Below are 20,788 nucleotides of genomic sequence, written 5' to 3'. Positions count from 1 at the left end.
ATCCAACCCCTCCAACCCCCACAAAAAGTGCTCTCCTATCTTTCTTTTTTTATACTCAACTCTCTTTTTTAGGAGATGCACAAGCTCATCTTTTTCTTAATTTTACAGTAAGAAAAATAGCAGTAAATGTGTAGTAGTAAATAACTGCTATTTGATTCCAATGTTGGATGCAAAGGAAGGTGTGTGGGTGCTCGCTACCTAGGGAGGGCATAACCCTTACACAGAGGGCACTGTTCAGGGCATGTCTGCCTTGTGGGGCCACTAGTCTTCTGTGGTTCAGAGAAGCTGGAAATCAGACATTTTAAAGGAAAATTTCCTAATTATTTAAATAATGGTACCTTATTCAAAATGTATTAAAATACCAAGCAGGTCGACATCGTTCTAGCCAGACACAACAAGTCTGCAAGCATTTGGAACCTCTGGGGATGGAGGGTGGGACGGGAAAATAATTCATAGTCCCTGAGAACAAAGAAGAGAAAAGGTACGATGATATCGGCGTGTTTCTGTGGAGTGTGGAATCCAAATGCCGTAATTAACTCGGAAGTATTCTCATGAGGATACCCTTCTTGAAGCCGGGCCTGTCTGGGGAGTCCTGCATATTTCACTTAATAGACTGACTGATGTTGGATTCCTTATCTGGAAGTAGGGATGATAAAACTGTCTTGGAAGCTTATGAAATGATCAGAGATCAAAGTATACACGTTTCTCAGATTCCTGTGACCATTTGTGAGGTGTGGGCATGGGGGCTCTGGCTGTTAGGAAATGCAGAACCAAAGATTTCAGACACATGTCTTTGTATGCCCCAAGCATACCACTTGTGCCCTGGCTCTCGCTCTTGCCCCCCTGCCTGTCTGCATCACGTCTCCTCACTCTGTGGAATGGCCTGCCACAGCTTGTCAGCACACAATGATGCTTCTGCCCTCTGGCTTTCCCCGGGAATGCCTGTTCCTTCCTTCATCATTCAGTAACCTCCTGTGCAGCTCAACCAAAATGTTACCCCTTCCAAGAAGTCTTTCTTGACTGCCACCTCCCACCAGTCTAGTAGAGCACTCTCTCCCTTCCTGCCTTGTGTTCGCCTCGATTTAGCCTTGTGCTATTGTCAACTGTGAGCTCCTGAGAGGGAGGAACTAGGTCCATCATCTCACTGTCCCCGGCATTTGGGTGCAACGCCTTTGCCAGGCATGCAATTCGGGCTAAAGACAAAAAATGGATCAAAGAGGGAATGAATGGTTGCGGTGACTGTAGACTGGTGTGGGGAGAGCCCACTAAGTCTGTTTCCTTCTTGCTTTTAATCTTTATTTATTTTTGAGAGAGAGAGAGAACGTGTGCAAGCAGGGAATGAACAGAGAGAGGGAGACGCAGAATCCCAAGCAGGCGTCAGGCTCCGAGCTGTCAGCACAAAGCCCGACGTGGGGCTCGAACTCACAGACTGCGAGATCATGACCTGAGCCGAAGTCAGAGCTTAACCAACTGAGCCACCCAGGTGCCCCCCTCTTGCTTTTAAATGCAGATCTTTGGCTGCTGATTATGCCTCTCTCGCCCTGCCTTCCCAGTCCTCACTCCAGCTCTTGACTCCATCCCCAAACCAATGGAGATTTCCACCCTGGAGTAACAGGCTCAAACAGAGAAGGTGCTTAAGTGTCACCTTTCGGGGCTTGAAAGCATGGAGAGGAAGGACATCCGAGAGGATTCCTTTGGAAAAGTAATAGGGAACACAAAACAGAGTCCCTTGTTGTGGGTAAAGAAGGGAAGAACCATAACGCAAGGTCTCACCTTCATGTTCAGAAATGGTGGCCTTGTGTACCTTTTCCCTTGTGCCTTCTGAACTGGTGGCTTCCGCTACAATGTATGTGTAGCCAAAATGGGTTTGGTTGCCCTGCACTCTTGCACACTAGCCTTCATGGTCCCGTAGCAGAAGAAAAAGCGTTTTGTAGGACAGGGCTGCCATAGCATAGATGAGGCCTTTGAGTGGAGAAAGACAGCCCTTCCTCCAGAGGGATGCAGACCCCTGCTGGAGTATTTCCCGAGGGGAGGAGGGTGGCTGGACTTCATCCAGGCACCCCATGTGCCCCTTATCCAGATTCCTTTGTGAACAACCAACTGAAGTAGCCCTGTTGCAAGAAAAATTATATATAATATTATATAATATTAGAAAAATGTTCTGTACCTTGGATGGCTCAGTCAGTTACACATCTGACTCTTGGTTTTGGCTCAGGTCATGATCTCACGGTCCATGGGTTTGAGCCCCACAACGGGCTCCGTGCTGACGATGTGGAGCCCGCTTGGGATTCTCTCGCTCCTTCTCTCTCTCTCTCTGCCACTCCCCCAGTCGTTCTCTCTGTCTCTCTTAAAATAAATAAATAAGTAAATAAATAATTTTTAAAGAGAAAAACGATCATAAATAATGTGCAAATATTTATTTTCTAGGAACATGGGTGACATTTGGAGGTCAAATTTCAGATGAGGTAAGTTACTTTTGGTTTCCATATTGCTGATCAAAGAAAATGTAAAGCTGTACAGTGGGAGTATTCTTCATGGGGTCCTGGCATTTTATAAGGATAATGTTTCAATCACGGGAAGTGGTTAAGACTGAATCAAAGATTATTTTCAGTTTTATCTCCTTGTATTTTTCACGTTTAGACTATTAATAGCCCTTGAGGCTGTCAATCTATTATATGTGCAGGTTCAATTGTTAGAGAACAAACCAATTTGGAATTAATATTTAGTAGCTTTATGGAAAGATTTCATTGCTGGTGTGTGTGTGTGCGTGCGTGTGTGTGTGTGTGTGTGTGTGTGTGTGTTTTAGTTCCACCTACCATGACCAACTGGTTCTAGTTTGTAGGAACTTTGCCTTATTAGCATGGGATCTCTCAGTCCTGGACAAAAAAAAGACAGTTGGTCACCCTGGCTTGGACAAGTTAATCCAACCTCTCTGAGCCTCAGTCCCTCTGATGTAAAGTGGGATGATAAAGTTTACATTGGAGGTTTGTTGAAAGGACTAACCATGTTCTACATATGAGATGTTTATATAGCCCTTTGACTCGTAGGTAGCAGACACCCAATAATGGCAGCTGTAATAGTTTATTTACTGTAAAATTCCTTTAAATCTTGGTTTGTACGTTCAAAACAGTGCTTACCAAAGTGATATTCTTATCACTGTGTTTAAGGAATGTCTTTTTGGCACAAGTGAGTCATGCAGGCCTTGAACAGCAATAACCCCCCAAGGACACTGTCCTCAAGTCCCTCTGATCCTTTTTTGCCTGCCTGCGCACCACTGAGGAGTCTGGGATAGCATGTCTGAGTGGATACACTCAGTGGGATCCAGCCCACTCTGCCACCAGATTTACTAGCATTTACTAACAGTTGCCACATCCATAAAATGCAGGGGAGAGCCCCTACTCAGCAGGATTGTGATTAAGATTAATGAGACGATACCTGTGAAGTGTTCAGCCCAGTGCCTGGCCCCGAACCGAACCAGCTCTTTATAAAGGTAGTTCTTACTATCACTCCTAAGGAGAAGCTCGGGGGAACAGAGGGTCTTTTCTACAGCTCCCAAGGTCACCAGTGTTTTTTTTAACAGATTCGGGGCAGGGAGGGGCAGAGTCTTATCTGCACATTCTCCTCTGTCTGAATGCATGTCCCCAGTATTGGGCCTAGGTCGCCACAGAGAGGTTGTCACGGGGAGGATGCTTTGGAAGGCAGACTGCACTGGAGATTAGCATACAGAACAGTTATTAGAAAGTTGGGCCATGATGCAGTCTCAACAATGACCACACCTGACCCCATGGGGAGCCCCAACGCTGAGATGGCCCTGCAAAGTTGTCCCAGGTTGGGGCAAGAGGACTGAGCATTTGTATCCTTTGTTTGACCAGTCATCGGAAAGAGGCCGCCCGGGGAAGCAGGTCTCACCTTGGGCTAGGCAACCGTGCTTAGCCAAGTGCAATTTCCAGAGAGAACCGACAGCTGCAGGCCATCTGATGGCAACACTCCTAGCAGTGAGGGGGAGAAGTCCTTCTGTTCTGAAGGAGGATCTGTGTGGCCATCACAGGGTTCATTATGGGGCCCTCTGACTGGCGTCAGGTAGGGTGTGTGGAGCACAGAGGCAAGTCCACAAATATCAACACAGTGGCCACAGGCTCAAGTCACATAGAAAGTAGGTGACAGCGGGGGGGATCTCAAATTAATAGTCCACCGTATCCAGCACGTGCAGCACCTTCTCCTTCCTGTTAAAGTACTGAGAGGAGACACAGACAAAAATATCTTCGCTTTAGGAGCAGAGGGGCCAACCGTTAAGGGCACCATTTCCCCTTTCACGTTTGCCCTCCCCTTTATAGCATCTGCTCTCTGCTACCACGAGCCCAGCTTGCCCAGGTCCGAGTGTGCTAGTCTGGGCTCTGAAATACATCATTTCAAAATTACCGTTCTAAAAACTACACAATAATACTATCATGAAGGGCTGCATAGGCCCTCACCTCAGATGCAGACCAGACAAATGGCTACTGTCCTTCCAAAGAAGAGCTGTGACTTTCCTCAGGTCCCTGCAGAGAGAATGCCAGCAAGGAGAAGACAGGAAGGTACAGGGAGACCACAGTCCCACCAGCAGCTGACTTGCCTGAGCTCAGCCATTTCCATGTGGGAAAAATGCAGACCAATAGCCATAAATACACCTTCCCGATTTTTCTGCCTTCTCTCTGCTTCACCTGAGCTCGACACAAAGCAGGTACAAATTTTGAATCCCAGAATGACCACGTTGTGATGTGCTGAGTGACACAACCATGAGTCCTGCCTCAGGAGGTGATGACATCCCTATTGCTGGGAGAATCCACCTGTGTGTTAAATAGCCACTGGACAGGGATATTATCAAAAGGACCCACACACCACAGTACATAATTCCGCGAGGTGCCCCCCAAAGAAGATTTGGCTTCATCATAAAACCAGGAGAGATGTTACTCCTATAAATAATAATACCTTATAGCACTTAACTTTCAGAGTTTTACTTAGATTTTCTTACCTATAAGCTAGTTAGGGTTTCTTGAATTGTAAGTAACAATAAATTCAAGTCAAATTGGTTCAACCAGTATGGGAAAAGTATTTTGATTTTCATACTAGAAGTGTAGATATAGGGCAAGCTTCAGGGTAGACTCCATCAGTGGCCTCACTGCATTTCCCAGGGATTCCCTGGGAAGGCCCTGTGTTCCATTGTCTAGCGACATCCTCCCTCAGGTAGTAAGACAGCTGCAGAAATTCTAAGCCTTACTCAGAACAGCACCTCTAGGGAAAAAGGTGTTCTTCTAGAAACCCTGTAAGAACATGGAAAGATGTTGCCAGAAGCCTCAGCATAACTGTCCCTGCATCTCATTGGCCCAAAGGTGTCACATGACCTTCCCTGAGCCACTTATTTGCAGGCCTGCCATGCCACGTTGGAAGGGAGGTGTCTACTTCTACTGAGGCCTGTTGGCTACCTGGAGGACCTGAACAGAATTGTCCTCATTTTGCAGATGAAAAAGCTGAAATGGAAACAGCTCAAATGGTCTTGTCCACGTTCATTTATCCAGTAAGTGGTACACTCAAGGCCAGAAAACAGTTTTTGTTAAGTCAGTGACTTCATTCTTTCACATTCAGGTCTTTAAACTTTATGGTTGGGAAACATTTCAGCCATTACTTAGTCCAAATTTCCATCCAGGATTCCTTATCTTATCTTAAAATTTCTCTCTAGATAATATAAGGCCTCTTTCCCAATAATAATCCGCTAGTATGTGATGTGACATAACACGAGGATAACATATGATACAAGCCCAGTAATTTCTTTTTTTTTTTAATTTTTTTTTTTTTAACATTTATTTATTTTTGAGACAGAGAGAGACAGAGCATGAACGGGGGAGGGTCAGAGAGAGAGGGAGACACAGAATCTGAAACGCAAGCCCAGTAATTTCTTAAACGTAGGGCAGTCACGATGGGAAAAACTATACTTGTCTTAACTTTCCATTTCTCCTTTGGAGAAATGTCATAATGGTAGCAAATTAAAAGCAGTAATCACATTTTTGCTGCTATTACTCTAAAGGATTGGCATGGACTCCCTTTTTTGCTAGCCTAATAATTTTCTTGATATGCCGATTTTAAAAACAACAGGAAAACAGTTTATCTTGGAAATGCTGATGAAGCACCCTTAGCCCACAATCAAAAACATAATGGAAAAATCAATTTTAATTATTTGTGAGGTGTGTAATTTTTCAGTTGGCCCATAAGTCTAGCAGCAAAATGGGAAAATGTCCCCTCTCCACTGCTATCCCTCTCTAGCTCTCCCTCAAGCTGTTGTCTCTAGCGACGCCTGTACTCTTCTGTCACACCTGCCCCTTGCACTCAGCAGCACAAAGGAAGGAACGAGATGCTTGGAGGTGTATTTGCAGGCTGACGGGTGGGGCCCCCCTGGATACCCAGTGAGCCAGCATGCTCCCGGCTGCCATTCAGCTGGCTGGTTGCTCTGTGACAGCGGCTGGGGTTTTGCTGAGCTGTGGGTGGCGTGAGTTTTACAACAGTCATGACTCTGTCTAGCCTCTGGTTCATCAGCGCAGTCCTCTAAGCCTCAAGGAAAAAAGGCACAGGCTTTTAGGTCAGGAGTCACCCAGCTGCCAAAACCCATTAGCTTGGAGAGAAAGGGGGAAGAAGAGAAATGGAGTCACTGGTGATACAACTGACCCTCTTTGTCAGAGAGATGATGCTGCCACAGGGAATGTTGTCAGACCAGATCTTCCGGGCAGAGTGAGCAACACAAATCCATCCACCTTACCTCACTGCTCCTGAGGGTTGACTAATCCCTGCACTGAAGGAAGTCTCCCGTAGTGCCCAGTCTATGTCTGAGGGAAAGGATACTTTTATCCTATATATGCTGGTAGAATCTTCTTTTTTTTTTCTCTTCTCATTGTTTTACGACTGATAAAAACAAGGAGTGAGATTTCAGTGTTCTTAAACACCACCAGAGGATTCAACGTTGCTTGCTTCCTCGGTTTAGCAAACATTTGTTTTTTTCTGACTGACCTTTACATCCTCTTGCAGGTTGCCGAACGGCTGATGACAATTGCCTACGAAAGTGGGGTTAATCTCTTCGATACTGCTGAAGTCTATGCTGCTGGAAAGTGAGTCAGTGCCTTTGTGTCCCTCACGTGCTATTTGTGGCACCAAGAGTCTGCCCAGGCCATTGCTGTCATGCTGGTGAGAAGGGTCTGCCCTTCCCACACGCTTTGGTGGCGTTGCTTTTCTCCCTTCCACTAGCCCCTTCACCAGAGCTGGGGATATTGGCTGCCTCTGGCCCCTTCCGCGCCACCCCCCCGCCCCCAAACCTTCCTATCCTTGACCCCTGTGTGAAGAGTGGACTGAAAACAATTGCCATAGCCTTCCTGAGGGGCAGAGGCGGCTGCGGCCAGAGTGGTGGCAGTGAAGATCAAGAAATGTTAGTTGGAGGGATGCCTGGGTGGCTTAGTCAGTTAAGTGTCCGACTCTTGATTTTGGCTCAGGTCATGATCTCACAGTTTGTGAGTTCAAGCCACGTGTTGGGCCTTGTGCTGACAGTGCAGAGCCTGCTTGGGATTCTCTCTCTCCTTCTCTCTCGCTGTCTCCCTCTGTCCCTTCCCCCCACCCCCAAAATAAATAATAAACATTTATTTTTAAAAAAAGAAGTATTAGTTGGATATAGGAGTGAGGAAATAAAGGAGCAGATTCCAGTGTAGTTGTTCAAAAGCTAGTCTTGCTATTTCGTAACCATGTCTCGTAGTTACTCAACCCTTCAGGGAAACTGGGACGTCCTCGCTGCAGGGAACCAGGGACTGCTTTTCCTGTCTGCAGGCCCATCCCTCCACCTAGCATGACAAGCAGATCAGAGATTAAGGGAGGGATCCTCAAAGATGCCAAGAAATTTAGTATATTTTGTGAGAGGGCATTTCAGACCCCATTCTGAGGACAGAGAGGACTGCAAAAGGGCCTTGGTGGAGAAGCCACACCAACTACAACCTTCCCACAGACCTGAGAACAGGTTCCGGGCTCTGGCACTGGGCTCACTGCTCATCACACCATGTGGGGAATGTGCCCTTGGGGAGACCTCAAGGTTCATGCCCTCTACGTCCCGGCACGAGAAGCACGTCTCAGAACAGAACTGGCGCACCTTGGCCACCTGCTGCCAACACAGACAGACTGACTCACATAGCTCCCAGAACTGTTTGAGCAGCTCTGCCATTTTCTACCAGGACTGTGGCACCTAATCCTCCACAGGCCTCACTCCCCAGCACCCTCTTCCAGGCGAGGAGCACAATCAAACTGCTGGACTTGCGGAATCAGGCTCATCGTTGCCCGATCTGTGTTGTCCTTGCGTGGTTTCCTCCTTCTCAACGGCAGATCTATGTTTCAGGACGATCAGGGAAGTTCAGAGCCCACGTCCCTGATGTTTTCTGTTGAGTCCAAGGAGAGGAAATACAATTGATAAGGCCTTCCTCCTTCCCACATCTGAGCCTTTCTCAGTGTTTTCTTCTTTTGTTGAATCCTGCTAAGGTTGGAAAAGGGAAGTCCTGTTTGTATTTCTACTATGATTGATAGTCCTGGTTAATTACTGACTGACTGTCCAGTGTGCAAATGAGCTAGGTTCCGGTGTGCACCTAAGCTAGGTTCCCGCTATGAAATGCAAAGTTGCAAAAGACAGTGTCAGAAACAGAGGGCTGGGGAAGAGAACACTGGTGTAACGTCCCCTGCATGTCTCTCTGGAGCATGCTCCATAGCTACCCCGCAGCATGGTTAATGCCAGGCTGGGCACTCCAACACAGACAGAACTTTCAGCTAAGATAAACAGTGTTTAGTGACGATTCCCCATCTATAGGACCCCAATGAACAAAGTACTAATTCCATTGATGTCCCCATTCACAAAGCCTCTGAGGGCCCACCTGCTTCTTACAACATTGATCTGACTGGGAGGGACCTACAATAAAACTTTAGTCTCCTTAACCTTGGGTCCTGGCTCAGGTAGGTGGAGGGGAGAAGACAGCAGAGACGTCTTCGCTGTACCTCTCCACGACCCACTGTAGGGGCGGGAAGAACACTTCTCTACATCTCCCTGCACCTTCCTTCTGTGGCAACACTTGTCACTAGAACCCAGGACATTCTCTATGTGGGCCACTGCATCTGCAGCCCTAGCCTCTGGGACATCTAAACACCCACATGGTTTGTTTTGTTTGCTTGCTTTGTTTGTTTGTTTGTTTTTTCATCCTGCAAGATCTCCGGGGAATCTGTATTTTCTATCTAAATAGGACAAGGTCTCATTGTCCTCCCTGGTCACAATTGAAGACCACAGCAATTAGAAGGGTAACCTTGACTCCCACTGGACTCTGCCAAGCAGGATATTTATAAATGGGATCAGCGGTTCAAAAGCACCGAACTGCCAAGTGACTCTGTTGTTTCTTAGTATCAGGTCCACAGGCGGTCTCCTGCCAGTGTGTCAGGATTTGGCAGGTGCTTCTGGAATGCTCCAGGAGCAGGATTCTGCAGGCACAAGCAGAAACAGCGGAAACTGTGCTACTAGCCGAGAGCAGCTTCTATTTTCAGGACATGTAGGCACTGAGAGTTCAAACAACGAATGGCTCTTGTGCTTTTGGATTGACTCTTGTGTTTCCAGGACATTGTATCCTGAGCTATTATCTGTTTCCCTTCCAGGGCTGAAGTGATTCTGGGGAGCATCATCAAGAAGAAAGGCTGGAGGTAATGCATTCACCATAATCATGTACTTCTCTTTCAAAAGACTGTTATTATTTTGTCCCAGAGAAGGAAAGATAAAATTGCATGACAACTAAACAAAAGGCTGTCAAAAAAAAAGTCAATTTTTGGTAAAGAAATGATTTATAGTGGTTTGGAAATAAATACTAACAAGTTCATTATTTGTGCTTTAGTAAGTATTGACTAGTCATTGATCACAATGGCTTACCATGGGGGTGAGCAGAGAGGAGGGGAGGTTCATGAGATACTCATGCATAAAAGAAAGGGGTATTTCCACGGTTTCTCACCACTGTTTGTGATAATTTGGTGAAGAAAGACAGCTGATAGGAAGCTGATTATATACATGTACTTATGTTCACTGTTCATCTTATTGACAACTCTGGATGCAAAGAAGTGATGAAAAGAGAAGTCCTTGTGATAAATACCACAAAGCTCTCTTATCTGAACACAATTAGCCCGCGCCTCTGATGTGTGCCAGGAGCCCTATTATCTGGGCGTTCAGGGAAGTGCTTCATCTGCTGTCCTTGAGGGGTCGCATCCCATTCCATGGTGTCTGTATCCAGTGGTAAAGAGGAACGCCGCCTCTGTGGGGCGTGGGGCGGCAATCCCCCTCCATTTCACCATGCCTGTCAACCATGACAGTCGCTTCTTCCCCGGCAGGAGTACAGAATCAGGCAAAGACCACGGAACAAGTCTGGGGTCCTCTTCTGCTCTGGCAGATTTGCCATTGGCCAAATAAACAACAGCTCTGTGGTATTAGTGGAAATGGAGACCCAGAAGTTTATGGAGATGTGAACAAAAGAAGTTCGATGACCTACTTTCTCCCCCTTCTTTCTCCTCCTCCCCCACTCCAGGGATTGTAAGGGGATTAGGAAAAGACGATATTCACCCTTAAATATGGAAGAATTTTCATATTCCCGCCCAGTCCTCCACCTTGCCTGAGTAACCTTCCCACTCACAAGGCTGGTCTGTCCATCACCGCCCAAATCACTTCCCTAGGGCTCCTGGAACAAAGTGCTGGCTTCAGACATGTGTTCTGTCACAGTTCTCTAGGCCAGAAGTGCAACATCAAGGTTTGAGCAGTGTTCTGCTCTTTCTGTAAGTCTGGATAGAACCCTTCCTTGCCTCTTCCTAGCTTTTGGCTGTTGCGGGCAATCTTGGGCCTGCGCTCAACCTCTGCCTCCGTCATCAGATGGCATCCTCCCCTCCTGTGTGTCTGTGCATCTTCTTAAAAGGACACCAGTCATATTGGATTAAGGACTCACCCTACTCCAGTATAACCTCATCACCTCATCTTAATTTAACTAATTACATCTGTAATGATCGTATTTCCAAATAAGCTCACTCTCTGAGGTACCGGGGGTTAGGACTTTACCATGTCTTTTTAGGGGACACAACTCAACCCAAAACAGAGACCCTAGAGACGAGCCCACTAACAGCCCTGGTGAGCTGTGCAGCAAGGTGTAGGCTGACAGAGCACCTGAGGAAGGAGGGGAACATCAGTGCAGGAGCTCTTTCCCCTCAACACCCAGAGGGCACCTAACCATCACTCTTCATAGTTTGCAGAGCCTATTATACACCTACAGGAAAACGGCTTAACATTTTTTTTTTTTTTTTTTTTTTTTTTTTTTACAAACTGCCTTTCAGTCTTGCAAATAAAAACCCAAGCTGTCACCATGCTACAGAATATTGAAATCAGCACACAGCTGCCCCTACAAGGCTGGTGAAAAGATAGACCGTATCATCCTAGTACGGAGTCTATAAAAGCAATTTCAACTGGCATACTTGGCTTCTAGTCCCGGGACCACCACTTGCCCACTGTGCCAGCTACTTCACCTCTCTGAGTCTCAGTTTCCCCACCTGCAAAATGGACGGCGTAACTGTTCATGAAGTGCTGCACTGTGAAAGTGAGATAAAGTATGCCGGAGTATTTTGAAAGTTGTGCTATATCGGTATGAAATACTCACATTATCGTTCTCCACCCACTCAGAAGAGTTGCTGGAGATGCCTCCATGATGGTCACTGGTCATCTGCCAGGTTGCTGTCTATTCTTGCTCTTTGAGCCTACATGTTAGTGTGCACACCCGCGTCACCCAAACGTTTCCCAGAAGGCCTAACTTTGAAAACAGAAGTCCATGATGGTATTTGCATACAGTCTGCAGCCTCTCTGAATAATCTAGAGGACTGCATTAATTTTTTATAATATTCCATCCAGCCTTTTGTTGAAGCTGTGAAAATGTTTGCTAACAGAGATCTGGCTCCCCCGGGGCAGATTGCCGCTACACTAGGTATCGTGAGGTTGATGGATGAACCTGGAAAGTACATCGGCCCTTCTGCGGTGTGTAATCTCCAGATGCGTGTATCTGTAGAGCTTCCATTACAGTGATTCAAATTACTTTTCAGGGAATTAACTTCAGTGGGATGGGGTTGCTGACATTTCCTACAAATTTTTCTTGTTGCAGCTAAGCTGTCAGAATTGTCACCCTTGTTCCCCATTGGTTATCATTAATCTTACGAGGCTCTCATACCTGCGGGCCCCAGGGCATCAGCTCTACGGCTGATGGAATTAGGAATGCCTTATTTCAAACAGTCCCAAAGTTCAGTCTTAACCTTTGAATCTCAAAGGATTTTTTTTCCTGGACCAGTTCAATTGAATTACATACTTGGAGAAACTGAATTATACTGAGATCTGCCTCCCGATTTTAAATCATATGGCTGTAGGTCTCAAGACACGTTTCTGTTTCTTATTCCACCATCATGATGAGACGATTGCCATTTCCTGCCCTGTGTGTGGTTTTGAGAAGGCAATTAGTTTGCTGACAAGATTTCCGCAGTTCATTCCCTTAGGAGTAAAGTGGTTAAAACCTTGCGTTAAAAATTTTAGCACTGTTTTCCTAAAATAACATTTCCATTTAATAAGACACTCAAAGAAATTTTATCCCTATTTATTGATTATTATAATTTACGTTATCATTCATATTTCCATGCAATCAGTTCCTGCCTGTGAATGTGATGGTTGGAAAGCATAATAACTCAGAGCCACTAGGGCCGTGGTCCTTGGCAGAGGGTGGATTTAGCCCCAGGAAAACTCACGTTCAATCAACGTTATGTCAGATGCTAAATAAGGATTAGCTGGTGCTACTAAAGCAATCCATCCTTTATGCCAGTTCACTCACCCTCTCATTTACCATTTCTGCCCCTCCATGCCTACCACTCACCCTCTTCACCACCCCCCCCCCGAACCGGTGGCTTGTGTCACAGCCTCCTTCTCCTGTCCCTCCAGGTATAGGTCACTTCCCTTCAACCTCTTCGCCTAGGATCTGACTTCACATCCCCACTCACCACCTTCCCCTTGTCCCCATATTTCAGTGACACGAATGAACAGATTTACCACTTTACCAATTTTTTTAAATGGGAGGTACAATAAATTCTTTCCGATGCTGTAATATCCTGACTCAGTACAATAACCAGCGATTTACTTAATATTTCTCTGTGTGTGTTTGTCTAACGTACAGGAGGTCCAGCCTGGTCATAACAACCAAACTCTACTGGGGTGGAAAGTAAGTTAAATACCTTTTCTTTTCCCTACTTGACAGGAGACAACTAGTAGCTCATGCTTTTATCCTTTTGGGCAACCATTTTACATCTAATGTACTAAAATTAATTGGATTGGAGAGAAAGAGTATTTTTCCTGCCTTGAAGGAAATGGCAATCAGCCTAGGATTCAATGTTAGCAAGATGCCCCAAAGAAAGTTAGTGATCACTTGTTACTAAGTGATTCACGGAGATTTTCAAACACCAACCTCATTCTAAGAACCATTTCCAAAATAGAGTTCAAATTTTGGGAAAAGAAAATAAGCACATAGCATCACAGGAGAAAAGCTACTCAAATCTGCCAAAAGTCAGAGACTTCCACGGAATGCAAAGACGAAAATATCTTGTCTGACCCCACGTGTATGTCTCTGGTCATTTTTTTTTTTTAATTTTTTTTAATGTTTATTTATTTAAAAAAAAATTTTTTTTAACATTTATTTATTTTTGAGACAGAGAGAGAGCATGAACAGGGAGGGTCAGAGAATGAGGGAGACACAGAATCTGAAACAGGCTCCAGGCTCTGAGCTGTCAGCACAGAGCCCGATGCGGGGCTCGAACCCACAGACTGTGAGATCGTGACCTGAGCCGAAGTCGGACGCTTAACCGACTGAGCCACCCAGGCGCCCCTAATGTTTATTTATTTTTGAGACAGAGAGAGACACAGCATGAGCAGGGAAGGGGCAGAGAGAGAGGGAGACACAGAATGTGAAGCAGGCTCCAGGCTCTAAGCTGTCAGCACAGAGCCCGACGCGGGGCTCGAACTCACGGACGGTGAGATCATGACCTGAGCCGAAGTGGGACGCCTAACCAACTGAGTCACCCAGGCGCCCCCGTCTCTGGTCATTTTTGCAGAAGGCTCCAAACGTGTTGATCAAAAGGACTGCCTTTTGGAGAATAACAGAAGCTACTATATCACTCACTGGCAGGCAAATGAAAGAGAGGTCCTTTCTCTGTTGTAGGATGCAAACAATTTTCACAAGATGAATTGGCCTCTGATGAATCTACTGGTGTTTAAACTGGTACTTACATGATTCAACAGAACATAGAAGTCTGGCCTTTTTGACACACATGTAAGAAAAACAGCAAGCTGTTTCATATACCTTTTTGTAGAAATCACAAATATGGAGTCTTAACAAAGAAACAAAAACAAACACAAACCAACCAAATCTTATTTGCCTCCCTATAATTGAGAGGGAATAGTTAAAATTGGAGACAGAGGACCTCTCCTTTGGAGTCTTCTAATCAAAATGTGTATGTGTACACACACACACTCATATTTTATTACTGTTTTTGAGTCTGTTTATGATGACTATGAAGACAGAAAGATGGAATTTAGATTTTTATTACTACCGTAACCTATATAAAAATAAAGCAACATGGTGCCCATGAGAAATACAGATTTACATTGTCTGTGCCCTGATTCGTGTAGCTGTTGCTTAGTGCAGTGGTACTTAAAACCTTGCCTATGCTTTAGAAAGAAACAGATAGTAAGATAATCTGCAAGAGCCATTACGTGGTAGAGTACTACCTACAATAATAGTCAGTGTTTTTATAAAAGATAAAACATCACCAAAGGCAAATAGTAAACTACTGTGTTTTATTTTTTTTTTATTTAAAAAAAAAATTTTTTTTTAACGTTTTTATTTATTTTTGAGACAGAGAGAGACAGAGCATGAATGGGGGAGGGGCAGAGAGAGAGGGAGACACAGAATCAGAAGCAGGCTCCAGGCTCTGAGCCATCAGCCCAGAGCCCGACGCGGGGCTCGAACTCACAGAGTGTGAGATCGTGACCTGAGCCGAAGTCGGACGCTTAACCGACTGAGCCACCCAGGCGCCTCTAAACTACTGTGTTTTAAAAAGAGGATGCCAAAGGTATTGACGTTGAAGAAACATTTCATGAATACTTGAAACACAAGGACCATATTTCTTTCTAATTGGCCAGATCTTGAAGCTTGTCTGAGAAGACAAAAGTCCTGGTTAAATGTTTGTCTTCTTAGGATACTGATGTAAGAAAGACTTACGTCACATTTTAACACAAAGTAATTGTTAAATTTCTTTTGAAAGTCAAAAGGCGCTTCCAAATTTGCTTACCTTCTCAGAAAAGCTAATCTTATCAGTAGCTCACAAACTTATGTCAAGGTGTTTTTTTGGGGGGATTGATTAAGAACAAGGTAGGAAGGCTGAGCTGTGTGTCACGTTATATATGGATGCGGTGTGTATGGCTGAGTTGTTATTGTGTGATGAGCATCATGGTTAATTCATCACCTGGATCTCCAAAGAAAAGGGGCTCAGTGTGTTGCCCACCAGCCTTCTCTCCTCAGCCTGTGGTACAGAATTTGCCAAGAACAGGGTATAAAATTAGCAATTCAATCTAGAATGAGTATTCCTCTGTACTTTTGAAACAGTAATTTGAAAGAAAAAGCACACCCCCACTCAAAGTCATTTGCTTTTCTTTCTTGTTAGAGCTGAAACGGAAAGAGGGCTGTCAAGAAAACATATTATCGAAGGTAGGTACAGCTGCTTCCATTTTTTCTTCATTTGTGGGCTGCTGATTCCAGAAAGGTATCAACCAAAAGGGTTCAAAACCCATTGTGGCGGGGGGTGGGGGGGTGGGAGGAATTTCTATAAAAAGAATCATAATCAACCACAATCTCTCTGGGGTTTAATGTAGGAGTGTTGTGATACAGAGAAGACAATAGAACACAAAGAAAAAGGGCAAATTTTCTAGAACTCTTCTCCCTTACAGCCAGGCTGACATTAATAAAACACTTCCCTAAGACTTTCTAAAAGGTTTTAATTGAGATATAATTTATATAACATAAAAGTCCACCCATTTAAAGTGTACAATTCACTGGTTCTGAGCATAACAGAGTTGTGTGATCATCACTGTAAATTCAATTTAAAACATTTCCTAATTCCTAGTACCCACTTGCAGTCAGTTCCCACCCTCTCTCTACCCTCCTCCACAGCCCCAAGTAACCACTAATCTACTTTTGTCTCTATAAATTTGCCAATTCTCGATATTTTACATGAATGAGATCATATAATGTGTAATAGTTTGTGACTAGCTTTTTTCACTTAGCATAGTGTTCATGTTGTAACATGTATCATAACATGTATCATTTTTACTGCCAAATAAAATTCCATTGTATGGGTAGACCCCATTTTGTTTATCCATTCATCAGCTGATGTACATTTGGGTTGTTTTCATTTTTTGACTTATGAATAATACTGCTGTGAATATCTACATACTAGGTTTTGGGTGGATATATGCTAAGGCGATGATAGTTTTACCTTAGTTTAAATTTTTATGTTTTTAATTACAATTCAATTAGCATACAGTGTAATATTGGTTTCAGATGTACAGTATAGTGATTCAGCAAGTCCATACATGACTTGGTGCTTATCACGATAAGTGTATTCTTAATTCCCTTCGCCTATTTTACCTATCCCTCCACCCACCTCTCCTCTAGTAACCACCAGTTTGTTCCCTATATTTAAGAGTGTGTCTCTTGGTTTGCCTTTCTGTGTACATTTGTTTCTTAAATTCCACATACGAATGAAATCATATGGTATTCATCTTTCCCTGACCAACTTATTTCACATAGCATGATGCCCTCTAGATCCATTCATGTTGCAAATGGCAAGATTTCATTCTTTCTTCATAGCTGTGCAGTGTTCTATTGTATATGTATATACAACCTCTCCTTAATCCATTCATCTATGGGAGAATACTCAGAGAACTTCCATATGGTGGCTATTGTAAATTATGCTGCAATAAACATAGCGGCGCATGTATCTTTTCAAATGAGTGTTTTTGTATTCTTTGGGTGAATACCCAGGAGTAGAATTACTAGATGATATGGTAATTCTATTTTTAATTCTTTGAGGAACCTCCATGCTGTTTTCCAGAGTGGCTGCACCAGTTTGCATTCCCACCAACAGTGCAAGAGGGTTCCCCTTTCTTCACATCCTGGGCAGTGCCTGTTGTTTCTTGTGTTGTTGATTTTAGCCATTCTGACAGGTATGAGGTGGTATCTCATTGTGACTTTGATTTGCATTTGCTTGTTGATGAGTGATGTTGAGCATTTTTTCATGTGCCTGTTGGTCATCTACATATATTCTTTGGGGAAATGTCTGTTAATGTCTTCTGCCCATTTTTTAGTTGGAATATTTGTCTTATTTGGTGTTGAATTGTATAAATTCCTTATATATTTTGACTATTAACCCCTTATTGGATATATCATTTGCAAATATCTCCTCCCATCTAGAGAGTTGCCTTTTGTTTTGTTGGCGGTTTTTTCGCTGTGCAAAAGCTTTTTATTTTGGGGTGGTCCTAATAGTTTATTTTTGCTTTTGTTTCCTGTGTCAAAGGTGACATCTGTAGAAAAATGTTTCTGTGGCTGATGTCAAAGAGATTACTGATTACTGCCTACGTGTTCTTCTAAGCATTTTATAGTTTCAGGGCTCACATTTAGGTCTTTAATTCATTTTGAGTTTGTTATTGTGTAAGAAAGTCCAATTTCATTCCTTCGTATGTAGCTGTCCAGTTTTCCCAAACTGGACATTTGTCTAAGAGACTCTCTTTTTTCCATTGCGTATTCTTGCCTCCTTGGTCATAGATTAATTGACCATATATTCATGGAATTATTTCTGGGCTCTCTATTCTGTTCTATTGATATCCATGTCTATTTTTGTATCAGTACCATACTGTTTTGATTACTACAGCTCTGTAGTATATCTTGAAATCTGGGATCGTGATACCTCCAGTTTGTCCTTCTCTTTCAAGACGACTTTGGCTATTCAGGATCTTCAGTGGGTCCATACGAGCTTTAGGATTATTTGTTCTAGTTCTGTGAAAAATGCAGTTGGTATTTTGGTAGGGATTGCATTAATGTATAGATTGCTTTGGTGGTGTGGACATTTTAACAAAATTTTCTCCCAATTACTGAGTATGCAGTATGTTTACATTTGTTTGTGTCATCTTCAGTTTTTCTCATCAGTGTATGATGGTTTTTGGAGCATAGGTCTTTACCTCCTTAGTTAACTTTATTCCTAGATACTTTATTATTTTCAGTGCATTTGTAATGGGATTTGTAACTGATTCAGAGAGGCATTGCTTTTGTAATTGTACTAAAAACTTTGTAGAGCCTGGAAATGAACAGGAAATAGTACAGTCTTCTAGAACTCTTGTGTAGTAGAGTACTACTCTACTTCATTGGGAAGACTATAAGAATTGTGAGGAATTTTTATGTATTTCTTGTTTGTCTATGTATTACAAAAAATGTTACACTTCTACCTTTTGCAATAAGAGAAAGATGTTAGATGGGGCTGTATAAATACAAGATTTTTATAACTTTAGGCTCCTGATTAATTATTAAGACAGATGATTTTTCTTCTTTTGATAATTAGTTTCATTTATGAAATGCCAAAGTCAATAAAAACATGAAATACTCTCTAATCTCACCATTTTAAAAATAATAAAGAAGTCCTCCTTTTGCTTACCTCATCTTATCTCACAGTGTGACAGTCTGGTACCTGTCCTTCCCAACTTATTCCCACAGTTAAATTGATCGATCTATCTATCTATCTATCTATCCACACTTACTTATAAATACAAAAACATAGGTATGAAACCAGTGGAATCAAGCTATACATATTAACCAAAAGTTTACTTTTTTCTATAATTAAAATACATTTTAGACATATACACACCCACGTACACATGCATATGTACACATGATTTGCAGGTTATTTCTTGGTTTTAGTGTTACAAAATACCATACAAATGGCTGTCCTCATGTAAATGTGATCGATACTGGAGACAGCATTATTAGGTCAAAGAAGAATGCGTATTTTAAATTATTTTCTAAAAAGGAATATACCAATCCGATGGATGAGTTCATTTGATTTATTTGTTTAGTTATACATTTATTTATTAATGAATTTGAGCTACTTTTTATAATTTTGTGCTTTCTCTGAGAATTAACTTTTCGTATTCTTAAGCTATTTTTCTTTTGAGTTGTTTGTCTTGATCTTATTTTTAGGAGCTTTTTGTATATTAATAATATTCACTTCTGTCAGTTACATATGTTGCAAATATTTTCTTCCAGGCTCTCATTTCATTATAAAGTTTTTTCCGTCCCCATGAACCTAATCTGAAGAATAATATCTAATGTGAAGACATTCATCCCAATTTAGAAACTGGAGTTCTTTATTAATGTGTAAAGAGAACTACTTGGAAAGATCTTAGACTTCCACTAGGGGAAAAAAAATAGTTTTGGTATTCAGTCATTTAATTTAAAAAGAAGACTTTTGGAGCGACTGGCTGGCTCATTCGGTAGAGTATGTCCCTCCTGATCTCAGCGTTATGAGTTAGAGCTCCACACTGGATATAGAGATTACTTTAAAAATATAAAAATTAAAAAATTAAAAATTGACTAAAATAGAAAGTTTTTGAAGCCAGATCTTGGAGAATCTATTTATATAATATTAATAATAATAATAATAATAATAATAATAACATATATACATTTATATGCATACAAATTTATATATATACAAATTTTTATATATTTATAATTTATATATAATCCATATATTTATATATAATATATTTATATAAAATTATATATTTATATAAAATTATATAAAATAAATTTATAATCTATATATTTATATAAATTATATATAAATTGATATATTATATAAATAACATATATAATTAATATGTATAATTTATATATTAATTACATGTGTATATAGTTAATATATATAATTTATAATTATATATGTATATAATTATAAATTATATATACATTTGTTAACAGTAATAAATATATCATTCAGTTGTTTCCAAAGTGTTTGTATGACACTTGCAAAGTGTTTGTATGAGTTTGGTATTTCTCACTAACTAATTTTTAATATATTTCTAAGCATTGGGCTTTGAAACCAGACAAACAGTGGTTCAAGTTTCAACTATGTCATTTAGGAGCTAGGGGACTTTGTGCAAGTTATTCAACCTTACTAAGCCTCCATCTTCTTGATTATACAAAGGGCTATAAATATTCCTACTTTACAACATTACTATACAGAAACTGATTTTAGAGAATTCACATCGAGCACAATATCCATCACATAATAAGCACTTAATAAATGTTATTTTTGTCATTACGTCATCATTCTTAACAGTGCCACTGTTAATCTTCATACCATGGTTAAGGGCCCCCTTTACCAAGTAACGTTCTAAGGCTGCCACAAGGAATAAGCACATTCTAGCACTAGAGAAAGCTTTCACATTCCTAAACAAACTAAATCCCTTCTCAGGCCGTAATGCCCACTTTGACCTTGCAAAGTAAAATCCAGCCTGCCTCTTAAAACTGTTAACTATTCCTGCTCTAGTCTTGCCCCCGTGACTTGAGTCATCTACCGTGAAACCTGTCCA

General features: G+C 42.2%; 1 protein-coding gene across 1 annotated transcript in view; it reads left to right on the top strand.

The window, feature by feature from the left end:
* Nucleotides 1–20,788, top strand: part of KCNAB1 (potassium voltage-gated channel subfamily A regulatory beta subunit 1) — a 267,418-nt gene that overhangs the window by 177,981 nt on the left and 68,649 nt on the right. The window contains exons 3-7 of the mRNA XM_049628657.1: nucleotides 2,428–2,465; nucleotides 7,054–7,133; nucleotides 9,691–9,735; nucleotides 13,266–13,310; nucleotides 15,808–15,851. Of these exons, the coding sequence (XP_049484614.1) occupies nucleotides 2,428–2,465; nucleotides 7,054–7,133; nucleotides 9,691–9,735; nucleotides 13,266–13,310; nucleotides 15,808–15,851 (252 nt within the window). The remainder of the gene's footprint in view (nucleotides 1–2,427; nucleotides 2,466–7,053; nucleotides 7,134–9,690; nucleotides 9,736–13,265; nucleotides 13,311–15,807; nucleotides 15,852–20,788) is intronic.

Source organism: Panthera uncia, chromosome C2 (genome assembly GCF_023721935.1).
Source record: "Panthera uncia isolate 11264 chromosome C2, Puncia_PCG_1.0, whole genome shotgun sequence".
In the NCBI taxonomy this organism is placed as follows: Eukaryota; Metazoa; Chordata; class Mammalia; order Carnivora; family Felidae; genus Panthera; species Panthera uncia.
The sequence above is the reverse complement of the archived record's forward strand: the minus strand, read 5'-3'. Positions and strand labels throughout refer to the sequence as shown.